Raw genomic sequence first — 18,375 nt, 5'->3', positions numbered from 1 at the left:
TTGTTGACTGGACAATCTACCACCACAGAGTCTGCTCCTAAACCTTAGGGGTGTTTCCATGGAATTCTGGTCTAGGACAGCTATCACGGTATTACATTTATGACATCCTGGTTGAGGGCACCAGATCAGGAAGCTAGAACACTTTTCTGGGGTTCCCAACCTGCAGTTGTCTTGACAATGTGGGTAGAGGCTACATTAATCCCAAGGAAAGAACTGGACCAGGAGTCAGAAGGTTTGGCCTCTACCACTTGATAACCTTGGATAATCTTTCAAATCCCATTTCCTCACTTGCAAAACAGGATTATAGTCTAGTGTGTGATTTTGATATTAACACATGTAAAAGTGCTCTGAGACTGTAAAGTGCGATAAAAACATAAGGGATTACCATATAGGTTCTACCTGGATGTCTCAAGTGGCCTTTTCTGGAATCTGATTGAAGCTTTGTGAGATGCTGGGTAAAGGATTCCTTTGTAAAATTCCTTACATTTGTGTGAAAAGTTCTGGTTCCTGAATCATCCCAAAGAGGATGCTATGAGGACTTCACTAGGCCTTTGTTTTAATCCCAATGGGTCAGAATATCTGCTTTCTCGTTCAGTAGGCTACTACAGATTAGACGTGGAAAAAGAATAGTGTCCAGTGACCTGTATGGGATCCTCAACACTTCATAAACATTTGAGATTGTGGTCCACTGTTGTTCTCAAGATGTTACCATTCTTCAGACAATGTTGAAAACTAAGAATCCCCTGGTCCAAATTTATTGTGTGTCTCTGAAGGCTTTAACTGAAGAAACAAAATACACACTCATGGAACAAACTCAGCTTTTGTTGTGATGAAAACAGTCTCAGCTATTTGGCTTGAGGAGTTTGACTTCACTTAAAGGATGGCGCCCAATCTGGGTAGTAAAGGTCAGGAGTGGAGGTGAAGACCACATCATGATGGTTGACTGTCCCTTGGGTCACAGTGGTCCACTGGAATGGCATCATCTTCAGTAGTAAGGTGATAGAAGTCACCATGGACAGAAATCCAGGTACCAAATCTGTAGGCTGAGCGAACAACACAAGGAAGATGGTCAGAAAGTCCAGGGACAAAACAGTAAGATAACAAATGCATGGAATTACAAACGCAGGACTCGAACACTGGAGTGGCTCTGCGGTAAGCACACCAGCCGCCGGATGTGTGCTAATTCTTGATAAGGCTGGCTGAGAAGCTCACAGATGATAAATGAAAAAATGAGCCTTATAATCAACAATCAGTGATGATAAGAACAAAGAGTTCTCTGGCAAAGATTGTTTCCAGACTCTTGAGAATAACCATCTTAGGAACTGCCCTTAGTCTTATACTTTAGGGCAGTGGTTGGCAAACTGCTGCTTGCGAGCCGCGGTTTGCTGCTCTGTTGACTAATGAGTTTGCCAACCACTGCCTTAGGGAGTAATTTGATCGTATTCAGGCTGCTGGGCAGTGTTGGTGGGGAATAAAGAAGGCTCCACAGGAACCACAAGAAGAATTGAATTTAAGTTTACATACTAACACAAAGGCAAAGGAGATATTGCCCTTTTCCCTTTCCCAACTGTCTTATTCATTTTGACAAAATCTCGAATGGGAGAGAATAATGTACCTAGGTAATAAGGCCCTAAGCATGCACCCTTCTGTAATGCCCTATGCAATATATCAATTTCTCTCTGTTTGAAGGCTCCTGAAATCTTTTTAAATTCAGATTTTAATAACATGAGACAAAGGAAGAAACATGGCCCATAACTAGTGATCTTTTTCCTAATCAAGAGTAACCCGGTGATCACACAATGACTAAGCAAACACTTACTGAATGCTTATTCTGGGATAGCCTGCTCTCTAAATTCCTCTTTCCTATTAAAAGCTTCATCATATGTGGTAGTATGTGTGGGCAAAGATTCGAAGACTTTTTCCAAGGGGCTTGCTATCTGCAAGAAAGCAAATAAAAAAAGCATGCAAATAACTACTTTACAGGGCATCAGATACAAGGGTACAAGATATTGAGAAAAGGGCAGAGTTTCGGCAGGTGAAGAACCAGAGGGAGACATTTCAGGGTAGAGAAGGGAGTATGAACGAAAGTGCAGAGATGGTCAAGAACAAGTCATTTGGGAAAATGGCAAGTACCGTAGTTCACTTTGGATGCAGTGTCTCAGAGTTTGCACTGAGGTCCGGCAGAAACTCAGGTCTTCAAATTCCCAGGAACAGCGCTAGTGGCACTGCTTGCTTAGTCGTCGTCGTCTCTCTTCTGAAAGCGAGGTCAATAGTCCCCAAATGAAAACTATCCAGCTCCAGAGTTCCTGTCACATCCTCATAAACGCACCCAGGTCCCAGGTCTTGCAAATCTGGAGTCCACGCCGTGGCGACTGAGACATCTGCTCCAGCTAGTGCGAAACGCTGTAGTGAAACCCTTTCAACCCTCTATCCTGGACATCTAGTGTTGTGTCACAGAATTTCAAGCTTTGAGTTCCAGATGTTTGTGTCCCTCTTTTCTGCTGAGAAAAGCATCTTCTCACCACACTCTTAAGATTCTTTTGCAGTACATCCAGGTTTTATTACAAAAGACCAACGCATTTCCCCCCAAATAAGTTATTTCTCTGGAAATGAGATCATTTGTCTCTGCCCTTCAGGTAAAGGAAACAGTCAATTGATTTTTTTCTCCAGACATTTGTATGCAATAGCAGAACCGGGTAACACCTAACCAGACAAAATACACTTAAACGTGTGTGTTCGTTTGCTTAGAGTTGTACCACTCCACAAAACAAAAATGTTTGAAATCCAACTGTTCAAACATTTCTATAGTGTTTGCTGGGTAATAGCCTGGAATTAGATAAAAGCAGCTGACAATTAACAAAGAAGCAAAAAACGGGCATTTTGGCCACCTTAGCAACACACTTGCAAGCAAAGAGAATACAAAGCAGTCCAGGAAAAAAGTTAAGCTTGGCAAAACTTCCAAATCTACTGATTCTGAGGTTCAGCACAGGTTCGAATTCAATTTTTCAGAAAATGTTAACCTTCAATTAATAAAAAATAACCCCCCAACATCTTCAGGAATTCCATGCCTGGATCAGTGTGTTCCAGTTAGCCAGCTTTCGAAAAATCCACCTGCACCATTAATTAGCTAGCCTTGGCAGCACCATTTAAAAATAAGCCTGCTCACTATCAACCACATAGACTAGGGGTATAAAATAGGAGCAAGTAGCAGATGGCAAACATGGTCGTGAAAAATGGTGAATGAAAGAGTCAGAAAGGTAGGCACCAGTATAAGCAGCAACAAAGTGAATGGGCCAAAGATTAAATAGGCTTCCTGATACTAGAGAACACATCCACTCCTAGTTTCAGCTGCTTTATACTGGATGCCCCTGTACCATATGCATTAGCCACCCTTCAGGCACCCCATGGGGAAAGGAAAGGACTCAGGAAAAAAGCCAAGCAGTGGAGTGTTGTTACCCCAATATCCATTACGCACAGAAAAGCTCACATATCCCAGGGATTCAAACGGGGGCTTCAAATTGGTTGTGGAGGATCTCAAATGACATCTAGGCCTCAGTTTCCTCCCTGTGGCATTGAGAAATTGTGGTTAACTCTTTGGGGGGGGGGGGGGTGACGTCTCCCTTCGAAAACTTGTTGGCGATGGATCCTCATTCCCCTAAAATGCACATTCCCACTAATTTCTGCATACAATTTCGGGGAGTTTGGGAATTTCCAACTCCAATCCAAGGTTCCTAGGTTCAAAATCGATGGACTGGGAAACTGCTGTTATCTTACAAATCAGACAATTTTACAAATAATAATGATCCCTTATGTACACTGACGCTTTATAGTTTACAAAGCGCTTTTAATCCCACAAACAGCGACAGAGGAGGAAACTGAGGCGCAGATTACAGAGGGACTTGCCTAAGGTCACTCGGCCAGCTGGTGGCTAGGCCCGGAAGCAAACCCAGCTCTTCCGACTCCGGAGCCTGTTTCCCAGCCCGGAGCTGCCGCCAGAGCTCCCGCCTCTCACTAAGGCGGCATAAGGAGGAAAAGGCAAAGTAGAAAGCCCACCACCAACCATCCCCCAGCACCTTCCTGTCCCTCCAATTGGGTCCTTGCAGGCCCCGAAGGGTGGCGCCAGGCCTCCAGGCCGGCCCCGGCCGCCCCCGCTTCCCCGGCCGCGCCAAGTCCCGCCGCCGCCTCCCCGGGAGCGGGGCGGAGCAGCTGCCCGCCACCACCAACCACCCGGACGACTCCTCGTCGAATCGCAAACGCATAGGCCGCCGCCCGAGTTCTGCGTACGAGAAGAAAGACTCGGCGCGAGCGCCAACGGCCACCGGGCGCGCGCCGCGGCGGCCGGGCCTGCGCCCCAAGAGCTGGATGCCAGAGCAGGAGAAAGAGCCGCCAACCGATCGCTCGATCGACCGCGCGCCCGCTCCTTCGCCCTACCAGACCGGGGAGGGGGGGAGGGCGCGCCAGGGCTTCTTCGAGTTAGGGGCCTGACTCCCCGGCGACGAGACAAGATGGCTCCTCCGGTCCGCACCGCAGCTACCGTCCCGGCTGCGTCGCTCGGCCCGCCCCCGGTACTGTTTCTTTAAATGGCGGAGAGGGTCACGAAAGCAGGAAGAGAGGCGCTTTCTCTCACGTGACAGGGGCGGGCCCAGCTAACAAGATCCGGTCACGTGGGCGCACATTGGCTACCAATCAGGACGCGTCGTTTTAGGGCGGGGGCGGGAGGAGCTGCGGCTCTGTGATTGGCTGAACGCGCCGCGGAGACCTCGGGGGTTCGGGGCGTCGGGGAGTGTGCGAGGGAGCCGGGTTCGTGTGCATAGGCGGAGACAAAGCGGTGGCTGTGGTGGCCGCAGAGGCGGCCGTGAGGCAACCCTGAGAGCCGAATTTCGTGGTGCTGAGTCCGGTCGTCATCTCATTCTGCGCGGCGCACGGAAGGCTCGTGTCTGGGCGGCGGCGGCGGCGGCGGTAGCGGCGGACGCGGCGGCAGCACATGGTTCCAAGAGCAAGCTGCGGTTGTCGGGTTCCAATTCCGCGGGGAGGGACAAAGGCAGCCGCGAGCGCTGGGCAACGCCCCGTCGGGTGGTGCGTTTGCCATTGCCCTTGATCCGGGCTCTGAAAGCTGGGCCCAGCTCCTCGCTGAGGAGAGGCCCGGGAAGGGCCTGAGAGGCCGAGGCCACAGTCTGAGGAGAGTGGGGGGAGGGGCGTGCCCGTCTGAGGTGACTTGGGCGCGTTCATTGTGCGGCGCTTTAGTGGGTCATTGTGAGGTAATTTGACACGCTACCCTTCGGAGATCGGGGTGGGGCTCTGAACGCGGGAATCCGCCCTCAGCGGTTAAGAGATATTTCAGTTGGGAGTTCGTGAAGCCGAACTATCGCCATATAAACCCGAACCATGCTCACCAGTCCGGGGCCTATCTAAGGATCCTGGGATCATTGGTGGCGAAGACATGGGTGATTGTCCGGTTTTATAACAGAAGTTGGTACATTTCCGGGAGTGGTAAGTTCCCTAGAAGAACAAGGAAGGGCTCGAAGAAAACGAAGATGGAGCAGTAATAAAACCGCCAACTCCAGTACCATCTACTTCAAGATTATCCACATTTCGACTCATTGAACTATCTCACAACTTAACGTGAAAGCTCCCAAGACCACCGATGTAGGACAGTTCCATTCAAAATATGACGTCATAGTCTGAGAAGATTTAAAAAAATACTTAAAGGAGAAATCAATTGTAGTTTTAGACATCTCTGACTATATTTTGGATAGGTTCGCAGCAAACTTGATTAAGGAGCACAGACTTACCACCCTTTTCTGGAAGGAATCCTGGAAAACCTATTCCATTGTAAGGTTGTATTTCCCAGTTAGTAGGTAAAGGCCCGAGCCTCACTGCGATCATGGCTTTCACAAATTACAGCAGTCTGAATCGAGCCCAGCTAACCTTTGAATATCTGCACACAAATTCGTAAGTATCCTGTAGATGCCACTATAGTCACCGATAACTCATTTTTTGATGTTAGTATGGAAATCCTTCTCCCAGAAAATTAGGCTTTTTCACTTTTGGGGCTGTATCACTGGATGAGCCTTGAGCTCTGTATGGAAGAACAGAGATCAGTGAAATATTTCTTGCTAATCCAGAAGAATATGACCATTTATTGGATCAAAACTTATTTGTTCAAAGGCAAACTAGTTATTTGAGGTCACTATATCGAGTTGTTTCTCAAGTGTTTGATAGGAATCCAAGTACTGTTCTTTGGATCACCAAAAGTTGGACTATTCTAGCATATTCTCTTTAGTGACAACAGCAAAAACAGTTGGGCTATAACAAGTTTTTTCTTTCTAACAAGGGGGGAAAAAAAGAAGACATTTAAATGACAGCTTGTGAGAAGAAATTAATTTTTTTCCTCCAGCAAACAGTTGGCTTTATCTTCCTTGGGAAATTCGTCCCCACATCCGACATTGTTTTCATATGCTGAGCAGGAAATAGCAACTTGTTTAAACCCATGATTTAAATAGCCACTCTCCAAAATGTGTGCAGATCTCAGAACACATGGTGTTCGAGGTTCTTGGGTTCATGAAGAAATTACCATCACTCCAAATTGGTCTGGAATGTTTCAGGGTTAATCCTTATGTTCACTCTCTTGGAAGTATTCCTTTGGGCTCATAACTACTTTGTGTTTTAATATGCTAATTTGTCACTTTTGAGATAAAGGTAAGTATTCTAACATTTTAGTATGTGGAGAGGTGATGAGCAGCTAAATGATGGCCCAGAGATCTGAAGAGTCACCTTCAGGGCTGAGAATATAGACTGCAGTTATCCAATAATAGTATAATTTTATCCTTTTATGGGAAAGGATTTAGAAACAAAACCAAAACCCTAAATTTCAGAGTCTTTGTGATCATGTCTGTAATTTTTTTGTTTGCTATTTTTCCTATCAAGGAAATTTTTCTAAGTGAAGTGAATTGTCAAACTATGAGAACTTGGTTTTATTTAGGAAGCTTATTGAACTAGAGTGTTTTAGAGTAGGTACTGTAAAGGTTACCTAGGCGAATTCTTTTGGCGAATTGAAATCCCGTTAGGTAAGATTGCTGACTAGTTTATAACTTAGCCTTGGGCAAAACCCTTGCTATCCTTTATGTTGGAACTGTCACATTCGGAACCAGCAGTTGAAGGCCTCTAGAATGTTCACAGATGATCAGGCTTTGCAATGAGGGGCCAAATTTGGAATAGCAGACTATTTGATAATCTTGGAAGAACATGAATGGGACTTCTAAACTGGGTTCCTGTTCCAGCTTCCCCAGACTTTATTTGATTATAAATAATAGTAACAATAATTAATTGCTTCATGCCACTTACTAGTTTAAACATGGCTGAAAGTAATCTTTATAGCAACACTGTTGGGATTATTCCTATTTTGCATTTGAGAAAACTGAGGCTCAAAGAGGTTAAGTTACATGCTGAAGGTTACACAGCTGCTAAGTGGCAGATTTAAGGCACTAAGATTTATCTGGCAACAGTGGTTAGTGCTTTCAACCATTAGGCAGTACTGAGTTTAGTCAGTTTTACCATTTAAAAATATATATATTTTTATTGATTTCAGAGAGGAAAGGAGAGGGAGATAGATAGAAACATCAATGTGAGAGAATCATTGGCTGCTTCCTGCAAGCCCCACATTGGGGACTGAGTCCACAACCCAGGCAAGTGCCCTTGACTGGAATCAAACCCAACCCTTCCGTACGCAGGCCAACGCTCTATCCACTGAGCCAAACTGGCAAGGGCCAGTTTTACCTTTAAGAGCTTCTTTCCTTGTCTATATGGAAAAGGGTTTACTTCTCACTTTAAAAGTCTTCAGTTTGATCTCAGTGAGCCTCTAATTTGGAGATTCTGGGATATTTGTCTCTGCTTATTTGTTTTGCTATAACTTAATAACAATAGGTGGACAGAGCCAAAGCAAAGAATTGAAACTCAGTTAAATCACCAAATCGATATTGAAGAATTTTCTGTGAATTTGATTTACCAGTGTTGAACTGGAACCACCTGCTTGCGTGGACATTTGAGGGTTGGATGTATCATTTTGGAAGCTCTGGGATATCTGGATTACACTGAATTTGTCTGCTTTTGAATATGTCCACTTGTGCCAGAAGAAAATATGAACCTAGAACAACAAGATAAGTTTCTGGTTTGTAACTAATTTCAAGAGATTTCTTTAATGTGCTGACCTGACTGGAAGTTCACTTCTAGAGGAAACAAAATTTTAAAGTGAAAATTATTTTATAGTTTTAGAGAGAAACAGACACGGATATCGATTTGTTCCCCTTATTTTATGCATTAATTGGTTGCTTGTATATGGTCTGACTGGGGATGGAACCCACAACCTTGGCATATTGGGACAACACTCTAACCAACTGAGCTACCTGGCCAGAGCCTTAAATTTTCTTAAGCTGTGACTTGATTTGTGTGTTTTTTAAAAAATATATATATTTATTGCTTTCCGAGAGGAAGGGGAAGAGAGATAGAAACATCACTGATGAGAGAGAATCATTGATTGGCTGCCTCCTGCACACCCCACACTGGGGATTGAGCCCTCAACCCGGGCATGTGTCTTGACTGGGCATGTGTCCTAACCGTGACCTCCTGGTTCATAGGCAGATGCTCAACCACTGAGTCAAACTGGCCGGCCTTGATACTCTTCATGGTAGATGTCTCTCCTCTGTGTTAAGTGGTGCAGTGTCACCTTCAGATAAAGCGAAATTTGTCCTACCGTATCGTCTTTTTTGTTTTGTTATAATGTTTAAAAGATCTTTTTAAGTTGCCTGACATCTACAATATAGCCATATTGTGAATTATGAAATGGCCCTTCCTTACTTCCTATTTAATGTAGATTGGCAAGCAGAACCCAAACTAGAAGGATGGAAAACCATTGTGATGCAGTGGAAAGATCATGGGCTTGCCAAGCTTGGATTTGATTGCTTCTTGGCTGTGTCTTTGGGCAGAGGTCAAATTCTTGAGTCTTCATCTGTAAAATGGGGCCAGTTTGACAATGTTTCTGAGTATTATGTAAAGTAATGGTTATAATTAGTTCATACATGAAACCTGGTAAACATTGAATAGATGGTGATGATTATTCTATTTATAGTAGCTTATATAATCCCAAAGTTGGTCAGTGTGGTAGCAATTTGCTGTTTGGTGCTAGTCATTAAGCAAGTAAGTTTTTAGTAAATTCTGGACCATCTGTTAAAGATAGTAAGCATCTGTCTTGATTTTTAATTTTTTTTTGGTTTATGGTAACTAATGGTTATTCTCTTGGTTACTTACATTAGCATGAAAGTTTAAGCAGGCATGGGAAATTCTTAGGATACATGAAAGTCTTAGGATAATTTCTTTTAATACTGGATATTGCTAGTATGAGATGATAAAAGTTAGGTTTTTTAGATAAAAGGAGTTTCATGCTGTTACTGCTCTCTTTGGTGGTGGGTTTGTGACCGATAGTAAAAAGTTCATGAGCAATCTAGATGTACTGGTGGTAGTGATGGTCCTTTGGCGTAAGATGCATAGCTTAAGTCACTCTTTGCAGTACTGCTAAGTGGTCTGAGAGCAGAATGCTTAAGGCTAAGATGCCTGCTTTCTGTGTTCCTGTTGGCACATTTAATAACTTTTTATCTTGGCAATATGATATTTTTGGGTGGTTCTATCTATATTGAAAGTGAATATAGAGTAAACTGTCAATTCTAGAGACATTTCTTATGATTTATAATTCTGTGGAGTGTAGAGTTCTCACAGTAAATATATTAAAGCAATATGAATGTAAAATGGTTGCTCTAGAATTTCTCTAGATTATTTTCTTTTGATTAGGGCAATTAATTATTGTCAACATATCCAAGTATTTATATAGTTTAAATGCAGGATGAATATGAATAAGGAGACCATTTTCTTACATAATGGGTCGATTTACCTGTGAATTTGTCACTGGAAATGCTGAGCTGCAGAACAATTTCCTTCGCAGCACGAAAAGCCTTGATCAGTTGAAAGTGAGAGCTTGTTAAAAATCTTTCTTTTTCTAGATGGTTGATTTTTCTTGAATCATACGTAAGGAATTGTTAGGTCTGTGAAGAAAAGAATTTCCTTTGATAGTTACTCCAGTATCTCTATCTCAGATACTAACTAGAAACTAGTGTATCTCTTTGAACATTATTTGAAAAAAGGAGAACTTGTGCAGTTGGTACGTTTTTGGTTCTTACCATTTTAAGAGATATTTTGAACTCTGGCTTTAGTATTTGATAATAGGATCCATCATTAATCAGTTGGAAAGCTGGAGAAAATTCGAGTGTTGTCTTTGAATTTATCAACAATGAGAGGCCCCATGCATGAAATTCATGTAAGGGGCTCGGCCCTTGCAGCCGTGGTGGCGGCCTTGGCCCTCGCAGCCCCAGCTTCGTCCGGAAGGTCATCCAGAAGGACGTCTGGAAGGCCGTTCGGCTGCCCGGTCTAATTAGGATGTTACGCTTTTATTATTATAGATTGTCACAAAAGGCACCTTTTTTGATGTATTAATACATATCACAAAAGTATTCCTTAGTTATATTTTAAAGATATTTGTTAACTTACCTGAAATATGTAAGTGTGGAACAGCATTGATAAGTGTGGAACAGCATTGGTAGGTGTGGAACAGCATTCATATAGTGTGGAACAAGGAAGACCATTTGGAATGATTTTTAAAAATTCTAAATGTACAAGGCACATTTCTAAACAATATATAGAAAGCATTGAAAACAGCCAGAGACAGTTTGTGCTTGCTCTTTTGAGATCTTACTATTGAATTCTAAATGTCTCTCATTTTCATGTGAAGTGATCAGAAATATGTATTGCTGCCCTAGCCTGTTTGGCTCAGCGGATAAAGCGTCTGACTGCAAACTGAAGGGTCCCAGGTTCGATTTCGGTCAAGGGCACATTTCCCAGGTTGCAAGCTCTATCCCCAGTGTGGGGTGTGCAGGAGGCAGCCGATCAATGATTCTCATCATTGATGTTTCTATTATATCTCTCTCTTCCTCTCCCTCCCTCTCTGAAATAAACAAAAATATATTTTTTTAAAAAAGGAGAGAAATATGTATTGCTGAGAAGGCAAACGGGTATTAGAATAAGTTTTCCAGACTATTCATATTCAACATTTTCCCTACCAAAGGCCAGATACTTCATTCTTTAACTTAGAGTACAGAACACTAATTCACTTTGTAAATTCTAAGTCAGGAAAATGACTGGTTGAAAGCTTGAGAGCAAATGTTAGGTTTATTTTTAACATGTTGCCTTTAACAAATCACTTTAATTTTCTAGCTTATTACTTTTTATCTCTTTTTTTAGTGGAGTAATATACAGAATACTTTTTTAAAAAAAAATTCAATTGGTAATTTGAAGAATTTAGCCCAACTGGTGTGGGTCACTTGGTTGAGCATAATCCCATGTGCCAGGAATGTCACCAGTTCGATTCCCAGTCAGGGCACATGCCCAGGTTGGGGGCTCCATCCTCGGTATGGGTTGTGCAGGAGGCAGCCGATTGATGTTTCTCACATCGATGTTGCTATCTCTCCCTCTCCTTTCCTCTCTCTGAAATCAATAAAAACATTAAAAAAAAAGATAATTTGAAGAATTTAATATGATTCTAAAGACTTAAGAATTTTTAATAATTAAAGATATGGATGTTTTATACATGTTTTTCTCTTAGAAAATGTTTTTTTATGTAAAATAATTAAGAATTGGGTTTTAGAGCAATTTGAGCCCTACTTTCTAGTTGCATAGGAGATAAATTTTCTACTTTCTGTTAAAAGTTATTTGCTGCTGTGTCACTTTTGGATTAGCAATATATATTCACTGATCTCATGGGGGAAAGTTCTTCCTAAAATTCTCAGAACTGGTAGTTTTAGTTCAAAATTTGCATTTGTAAAAATTTGAATATTTACCTGAGGAGGAAAAAACCAGTGTTTTTAGCAGTTCAGTTTTGGGTATTTATTTTATAAACATTTTAAAATTTGTTTTAAACAATATAGTTAGTGATCAGAGATCCTAGATGCTGGTTATTTAATAATGGTTTATTTCATTCTGAAATATTTGAAAATTTTAGTTTATCTATTGGCTGAAACTTTGTATACAAAAAAAATTAGCTGGGATAATTTGGTTATTTTTATTTTATTTTATTTTATTTTATTTTAATTTTGGTTATTTTTGAAAAAAGAAGTCAAAGTTTCTAGGTGGTTCTGAATGGACATGCCCTACTTTTATATCTAATACCTAATGAAGACTATTACAGGAAATTAAAGAGAGTATATATGGAGGAATAAGTTTAAGGATAAATCTTATAATCATCTTTTTTTTTCTTTTCATAAATATAATTGTATACTTACCCAGCCCAAACTTTGAGCAGCTTCCAAGGAGTAGACCATAAACTTCTCTCCTTGAAGGGGTTAACTTTAACAAGGGCCCTAAGAGACCATACCATGCTTTTGTCCTTCTAGAAGGAATTGTCCTAGAGGTTCTTGCATTCCTTTAACGTGTAGAAAGTTCTTTTTTTTTAGCCAGAGTAAGAGAAAGGAAGTGGATTTTTCTCTCTTTTCTCCTCCACTTTCAAATGGAATATTTGTGCTCATAAATTGCACAACATTGAATGGATTTTCTTCTTTCACTAGATCATACACACAGGTATTAGTAAAGCAAAATGCTAATAAGATGTCCATTGAGCATGCTTAGAGATATGCAGAAACAGCTGGTTAAAGCAATGAAAAATAAATTACAGGCATTTTTCTAGGCGGAATATGAGTAGTAAAAAACACTACTTTTAGCAATACTACATAGGAATATTTTAACGCTTCGTAGTGGGTTTCTCAACATAGTAAGAATAAACATTTCTGTGTAGATATTAGGACTTGGTAGATTAATACTTGAAGGAGATTAGGGAGATAATGAAGTTTAAATTTCAGGAGTATAAATTGACAATGCTGATTGTGATTTTAGATTGTTTCCTACAAGCTTAGTATTTTATAACCTTGATTTTTTAAATTAAGAGTCATAGTTCATTCCATAATTCTTTTGCTGATTCTGTTTATCATTTTAGAACTACTCATGAATTCTTGTTCGGTGCTCTTGCTGAACTGGTTGATAATGCAAGGTACGTAGTCTCCTACAGACATGTAGTATGTGCTTGAAAACATTTGGGCCATTGTGACCTTTGCTTTCTGAAGACATGGGAGGAAGGCAATTCTGTAACAGCCACAACTCCTCAGAGGCTTGCTACCCAGAAGAGTATTTTTAATAGCACATCAGTTGATAACTTCCATTTTATTTGATTAACTTTAATCCATTCATTCCTCGGTGTTCTAGCATAAAAATAATGAACTTCTAACCTTCAAAGCTACCTTCCCATGTGTGTTAGAGCAAGATAATTGTAGTGAAACACAGGGAATTAAGATTGAAATTTAGGAATCAAATTAATGAGACAGACAAGCTTTGATTTAATTTGTGCTATCAGGAGAGTACACTATCAAATGTCTTTAAAATTATTCCAGAGTTTTGTGTCTTCCCAAAGTGTGTATTTTATTGTCAGATGACTCCAGTTGATCAAAGCATCTTACACTTGTGAGCAGCTGTGCTTGGAAGAAATTATTCTTTAGCACTGTGTTATATGGAGTTCTTAGTGATGGAAGCCTATCAATGTTACTGTATAAGACTGAGAAATTTAAGTTGGTTCAAAGATAAGCAAATAAAAATGCAAATCAACATTCTGTTTCTATTATGAAAATACTGTTTCAGTCTTGTTTCTGAAGGCAAACATGAAATTCAGACATTGGTTATTGACAAGGTGTTGATGACTAACAAAGGAAGAAGAGTATCAGAGTTGACAGAAGTACTAGCACTTCTAAACAGATCCCCCGTTAATGAGCTTGCTGATACTCTTCTATGTCTGTACTATAACACTATGCTATTACTCTTTCATTGTTATTCTCCACTGGACTGTTCATAGAAGTGTGCCAGCTAACAAGTTATTTTACCAAAAAAAAAAACAAACCCCAAAAATAAAACCCCTCCTATTTTGTTTCAATCCTGGTTGACTCATAATTTTTATGTTCTTTTTAAAAATGTTGTAATCACTTCTCAGCCTTTTGACTAAGATCAAATATAGTATCTGTTCTTATCAGTTTAAAAATATTGTAGCTTAATGGAACTATGCTTGAATTTACCACTTGTTAGCTTAGTGAGACCATGGTGTGTTGTGGCTGACTGCTTTTTTATATATCATGGTGAACTGGAGATTCCTGGGAGTATGTGTTCTTGCTTATACAAACATTTTGCCAATTTCTCATATTTGAAATGTTTTTATGTATTTGGGAATAGGTACATGTGGAGTTACATGGTTTTGAGTTGAATTTTTGCATTTAAAATCAATGTGACTTCATCATTTTCCTTGCTTGCAGTTGCCAAATTGGGCTACATTACTTCCAAACCTTTATGGAAGCCTTCTTTGATGACTGAACTTGCATTTCAGCTGATGGATAGAGTATAGTGGGTACCTCAACTTCCTTTACTGGTTGGGGAGGCTAAGGTTATGGGCTTGTGAATCAGTCTGCTGCCCGTAGTATGTATACCATAGGACTTGATTTTTTTCATAGGCCTTATAGCAATTTTTCTTTTTTTCTCAATATCTTGGCGAGAAGGGAAGATGCACAAGTTATTGGAACATTTTTATTTTTAGAGATTTCAGAGAGGAAGGGAGAAGGAGAGAGAGAAACATTGATGTGAGAGAGAAACATTGATTGGTTGCCTCCCACATGCACCTCAGCTTGGGATCGAACCTGAAACCTGGGCATGTGCCATGACTAGTAATTTAACCGGTGACTTTTTGGTGCACAGGACCGTGCTCAACCAACTGAACCATACCAAATAGGACTGGAACATTGTTGTTGTTAATCGTCACCTGAGGACATTTTACCATTGATTATTTTTAAGTTTTATTTTATTGTTTAAAGTAGTACATATAGTATTACATATGTCTCCTTTTCCCCCCATTGACCTCTCCTCAGCCAACCCTCCTCCCCCATTGATTTTTAGAGAGAGTGGGAGGGAGGGGGAGAGATAGAGAAACATCGATGTGAGAGAGACACACATCAGTTGGTTGCCTCCTGCATGCTGGGTCTGGGGATCGAGACTGAAACTGAGATACATGCCCTTGACTGGAATTGAACCTGTGACCCTTCAGTGTTCAGGCTGACACTGTGTGTACTGAGCCAAACGGGCTAGGGCTAGAATATTTTTTATGATTGGAACTAGAGGGCCGGTGCACGAAATTCGTGCACTGGGGGGCGAGGGTTGTCCCTCAGCCCAGCCTGTACCCTCTCCAATCTGGGACCCCTAAGGGGACATCCTCACAATCTGGGACTGCTGGGTCCCAACCGTTTGCCTGCCTGCCTGATTGCCCCTAACCGCTTCTGCCTGCCAGCCTGGTCACCCCTAACTGTCCTCTCCTGCTGGCCTGGTCGCCCCCAACTGCCCTCCCCTGCTGGCCTGATCGCCCCCAACTGCCCTCCCCTGCTGGCCTGATCGCCCCCAACTGCCCTCCCCTGCTGGCATGATCACCCACAACTGCCCTCCCCTGCCAGCCATCTTGTGGTGGCCATCTTGTGATAACATGGGTGCAGCCATCTTGTGACCACATGGGGGTGGCCATCTTGTGACCACATGGCGGACATCTTGTGACCACATGGGGGGGCCATCTTGTGCGAGGTCAATTTGCATATTACCTCTTTATTATATAGGATTGATTGAGAGAAACACGGATTTGTGTCAGTTCTTAGTATCTAAAGGGGAATGTTTTTACTTCTAGATGTTTTCATTATGAAATTTGTATTTAAAAATACATATCCAGTCTCTGTTTGTCATGTGATTATTTAAAATAATTTGGAGCTGCTCTAGGTGTTTCACAGTCAGAAAAGGAGGAAAATAGTGCTATCAGGTATAAAAAGTATAGCTAATGTATGTAGAATGACTGTATGAATTCCTGAAAATAGATTTAAAATAGTATCCATTTCATAATACTATGCATAGGTGGCATTTCAGATTCTCACTTGGATCTTGATTTTTTTTTTCCTTTTAATTTTGCAGAGATGCTGATGCCACCAGAATGGATATTTATGCAGGTAAGACAGACATCAGTCTTTTCTTCTAATGCCCAGTTTTTTTAGATCATTTATTGCTATGCCTGAGAAGAAATGAGTGTGAAATAACTGGTTTCTGGAGCCTGAGAGTATGGCACAATTACTCTAGGCCTTAGGTAGACACAGGCATCCTGGTGAGGCATGTAATAGAAACCAAGAGTTAGTTTACACCGAGAAACTAACACAGGGTGATCAGGTCTAGATCTACTCAGAAAGCCACCAGGAGATTTAGAGGGCCGACGGAATGGGGTAGTGGGGAGTGTAATAACAACCACTGGTGGTTTTATTGGTTGGAGTTAGCAGGTGACCAGGTTTATAGCATCTGCAGCCAGAGAGAGATCTTGTGGAGGCCAGTTTCTCCTTCCACCGTGGCGAAGACCAGTCCCAACTTTTATGTCAGTTGCATAAAACAACTGGGTAACTGGGTTGGCCCTGAGGTTTGCAGAGGAGATGTTTTCAAGCAAAGGTATCAGGTAGGAAGGAAGGCTGCTTTGCTTGGAATTTAAAGATGCTGAAGCAGGTACTGCTTTGCTTATTTAATTGGCTCTGTTGTTTGGCAGTAGGAGCCTTTTTTTTTTCCTAGAAAGAGTGCAAGGAAGAACTTTTAGTCATTATCATTGGCCCTGTTTTTTTTTTTTTTTAAATAGTTTGCTTTCTGCCTGTTTAGTGTTTGTACTAGCACTTCTTTTGGATCATTTGAATGCTAACAATCTGAAAGCAGAATAGAGGAAGACAGCTTTTAAATCCAAATTTGGATAGCATGATCTGTTTTTCTGAAGTCTTCTGAAAAGTTTGAGGTAATGCCCTGGCCGGTTTGGCTCAGTGGATAGAGCATCAGCCTGCGGACTGAAGGGTCCCAGATTCGATTCCGGCCAAGGGCACATGCCAGGGTTGTGGGCTCAGTCCCCAGTGGGGGGCGTGTAGGAGGCAGCCGATCGATGATTCTCTCTCATCATTGATGTTTCTATCTCTTTCTCCCTCTTCCTTCCTCTCTGAAATCAATAAAGAAATATATTTTAAAAAAAAAGTTTGAGGTAATATTTTGAGTAAAATTGACTAGCTTCTCAGAATGGATCTCTGATGGATCACCTGGGAGCATGCTAGGAATGCAGATCCTCAGGTACCACTTCAGACCCACACAATTAGACACTCTAGGGTGGAGCCCAGAATCTTTATTTTAACAAGTTCTTCAGGTGATTTGTCTGCATACTACATTTTGCTCCAGCTGATACTTTTCTTAGCTCCTGCTTTCCTGACCTGCTGCAGAGAGTAGAGTCCATTGGACTGTAAACTCCATGAAGGCAGTGATCACATCTGCATTGTTCACTACAGTTAGCTTCATCACAGAGTCAGGCCCAAAGGAAGTGCTCAGTAAATATTCATCGAATAAACAAGCGATTGGGATAAGCATTGTAGCTAGGCACAGATGCCCCACGGCCTGTTTACAGGATCGAAGAAGTTACTGCTGTGTTGGCTAGTCTCTCTTGGCCCTGATCATAGTTCTGGACACTGTTAGTTGCTTACACAGTGTCGGTCACTTTGTGGCCACATGTGGGTTTCTTACCCTCATAATCAAATGAAAAATCTTCGAAATGAAGTCCTTGAGCAAGAAAGGGATCTCAGACCCACTGTTAAGTGTTGATTGTGTGTTAAAACAGCCTGCAAGTCCTGTTATAAGAAACACAAGGGCCTAAAAGTAACTTCCTGGGTAGCATTCAAGAAATGCCACCAGTGATCCTTGGGGACTTTTTGAATGCACTTGGCTTGAGCCAGTTTCTAGGTTCCAAAGCAGTCTTCATGTACTGCTCACGGCTGAAGTGCACAGATTTAGCACATTGTTGCCATGATCTGTACCTGGCCCATTTCACATCTTCATGGCACTTTGCTCCTTCTAGAATAAACTTGGAAGCCGTTTTGCACGTTACTTGCACTTGCTCCTGCTCGTTAGATCTCATTTGGATTCTCAGAGACCCTGTTAAGAGGCGCTGCCATGAGGAGAAATTTTCTTATCTACCAGTAGTAGTTCCAGGAAGGTCCTTGCTCTTGAACTTTCAAGAAGCACTTGTTATTAATGTTTCAGCAAAGTTTAGCTTCCTGAACACTGAGTGATACTTGAAAATCTGTGGTTTAGAGTACTTCTGAAATAGCATTTTAAATTGCAATAACTAGTCCATTTAATGGAAGGCGGTCATGA

At 41.6% G+C, this 18,375-nt stretch overlaps 2 protein-coding genes across 5 annotated transcripts in view; one reads left to right on the top strand and one right to left on the bottom strand.

The window, feature by feature from the left end:
• Positions 1-741: 741 nt before the first annotated feature.
• On the bottom strand, positions 742-4,986 carry TUG1 (taurine up-regulated 1; the record flags this gene model as incomplete). The annotated part of the gene is made up of 4 exons (XM_080649895.1): positions 742-1,043; positions 1,820-1,937; positions 2,134-4,466; positions 4,866-4,986. 2 exons carry the CDS (start codon positions 4,984-4,986, stop codon positions 4,012-4,014), a joined length of 576 nt encoding a protein of 191 aa, XP_080506021.1. The 3' UTR covers positions 742-1,043; positions 1,820-1,937; positions 2,134-4,011.
• MORC2 (MORC family CW-type zinc finger 2) overlaps positions 4,757-18,375 on the top strand; it is a 37,128-nt gene continuing 23,509 nt past the window's right edge. For 2 of the 4 annotated variants that reach the window (XM_080649843.1, XM_080649842.1), the window contains exons 1-3: positions 4,771-5,952; positions 13,088-13,141; positions 16,129-16,163. In XM_080649843.1, coding sequence (XP_080505969.1) covers positions 5,885-5,952; positions 13,088-13,141; positions 16,129-16,163 — 157 coding nt within the window. In that variant the 5' untranslated portion in view covers positions 4,771-5,884. Of the gene's footprint in view, positions 5,953-13,087; positions 13,142-16,128; positions 16,164-18,375 lie in introns of all 4 variants that reach the window. The other 2 variants (XM_080649844.1, XM_080649841.1) reach the window with 2 other exon arrangements.

This window comes from Plecotus auritus (assembly GCF_963455305.1).
Source record: "Plecotus auritus genome assembly, chromosome: 13".
Lineage (NCBI taxonomy): Eukaryota > Metazoa > Chordata > Mammalia > Chiroptera > Vespertilionidae > Plecotus > Plecotus auritus.
This window is presented reverse-complemented; position numbering and strand designations above follow the sequence as displayed.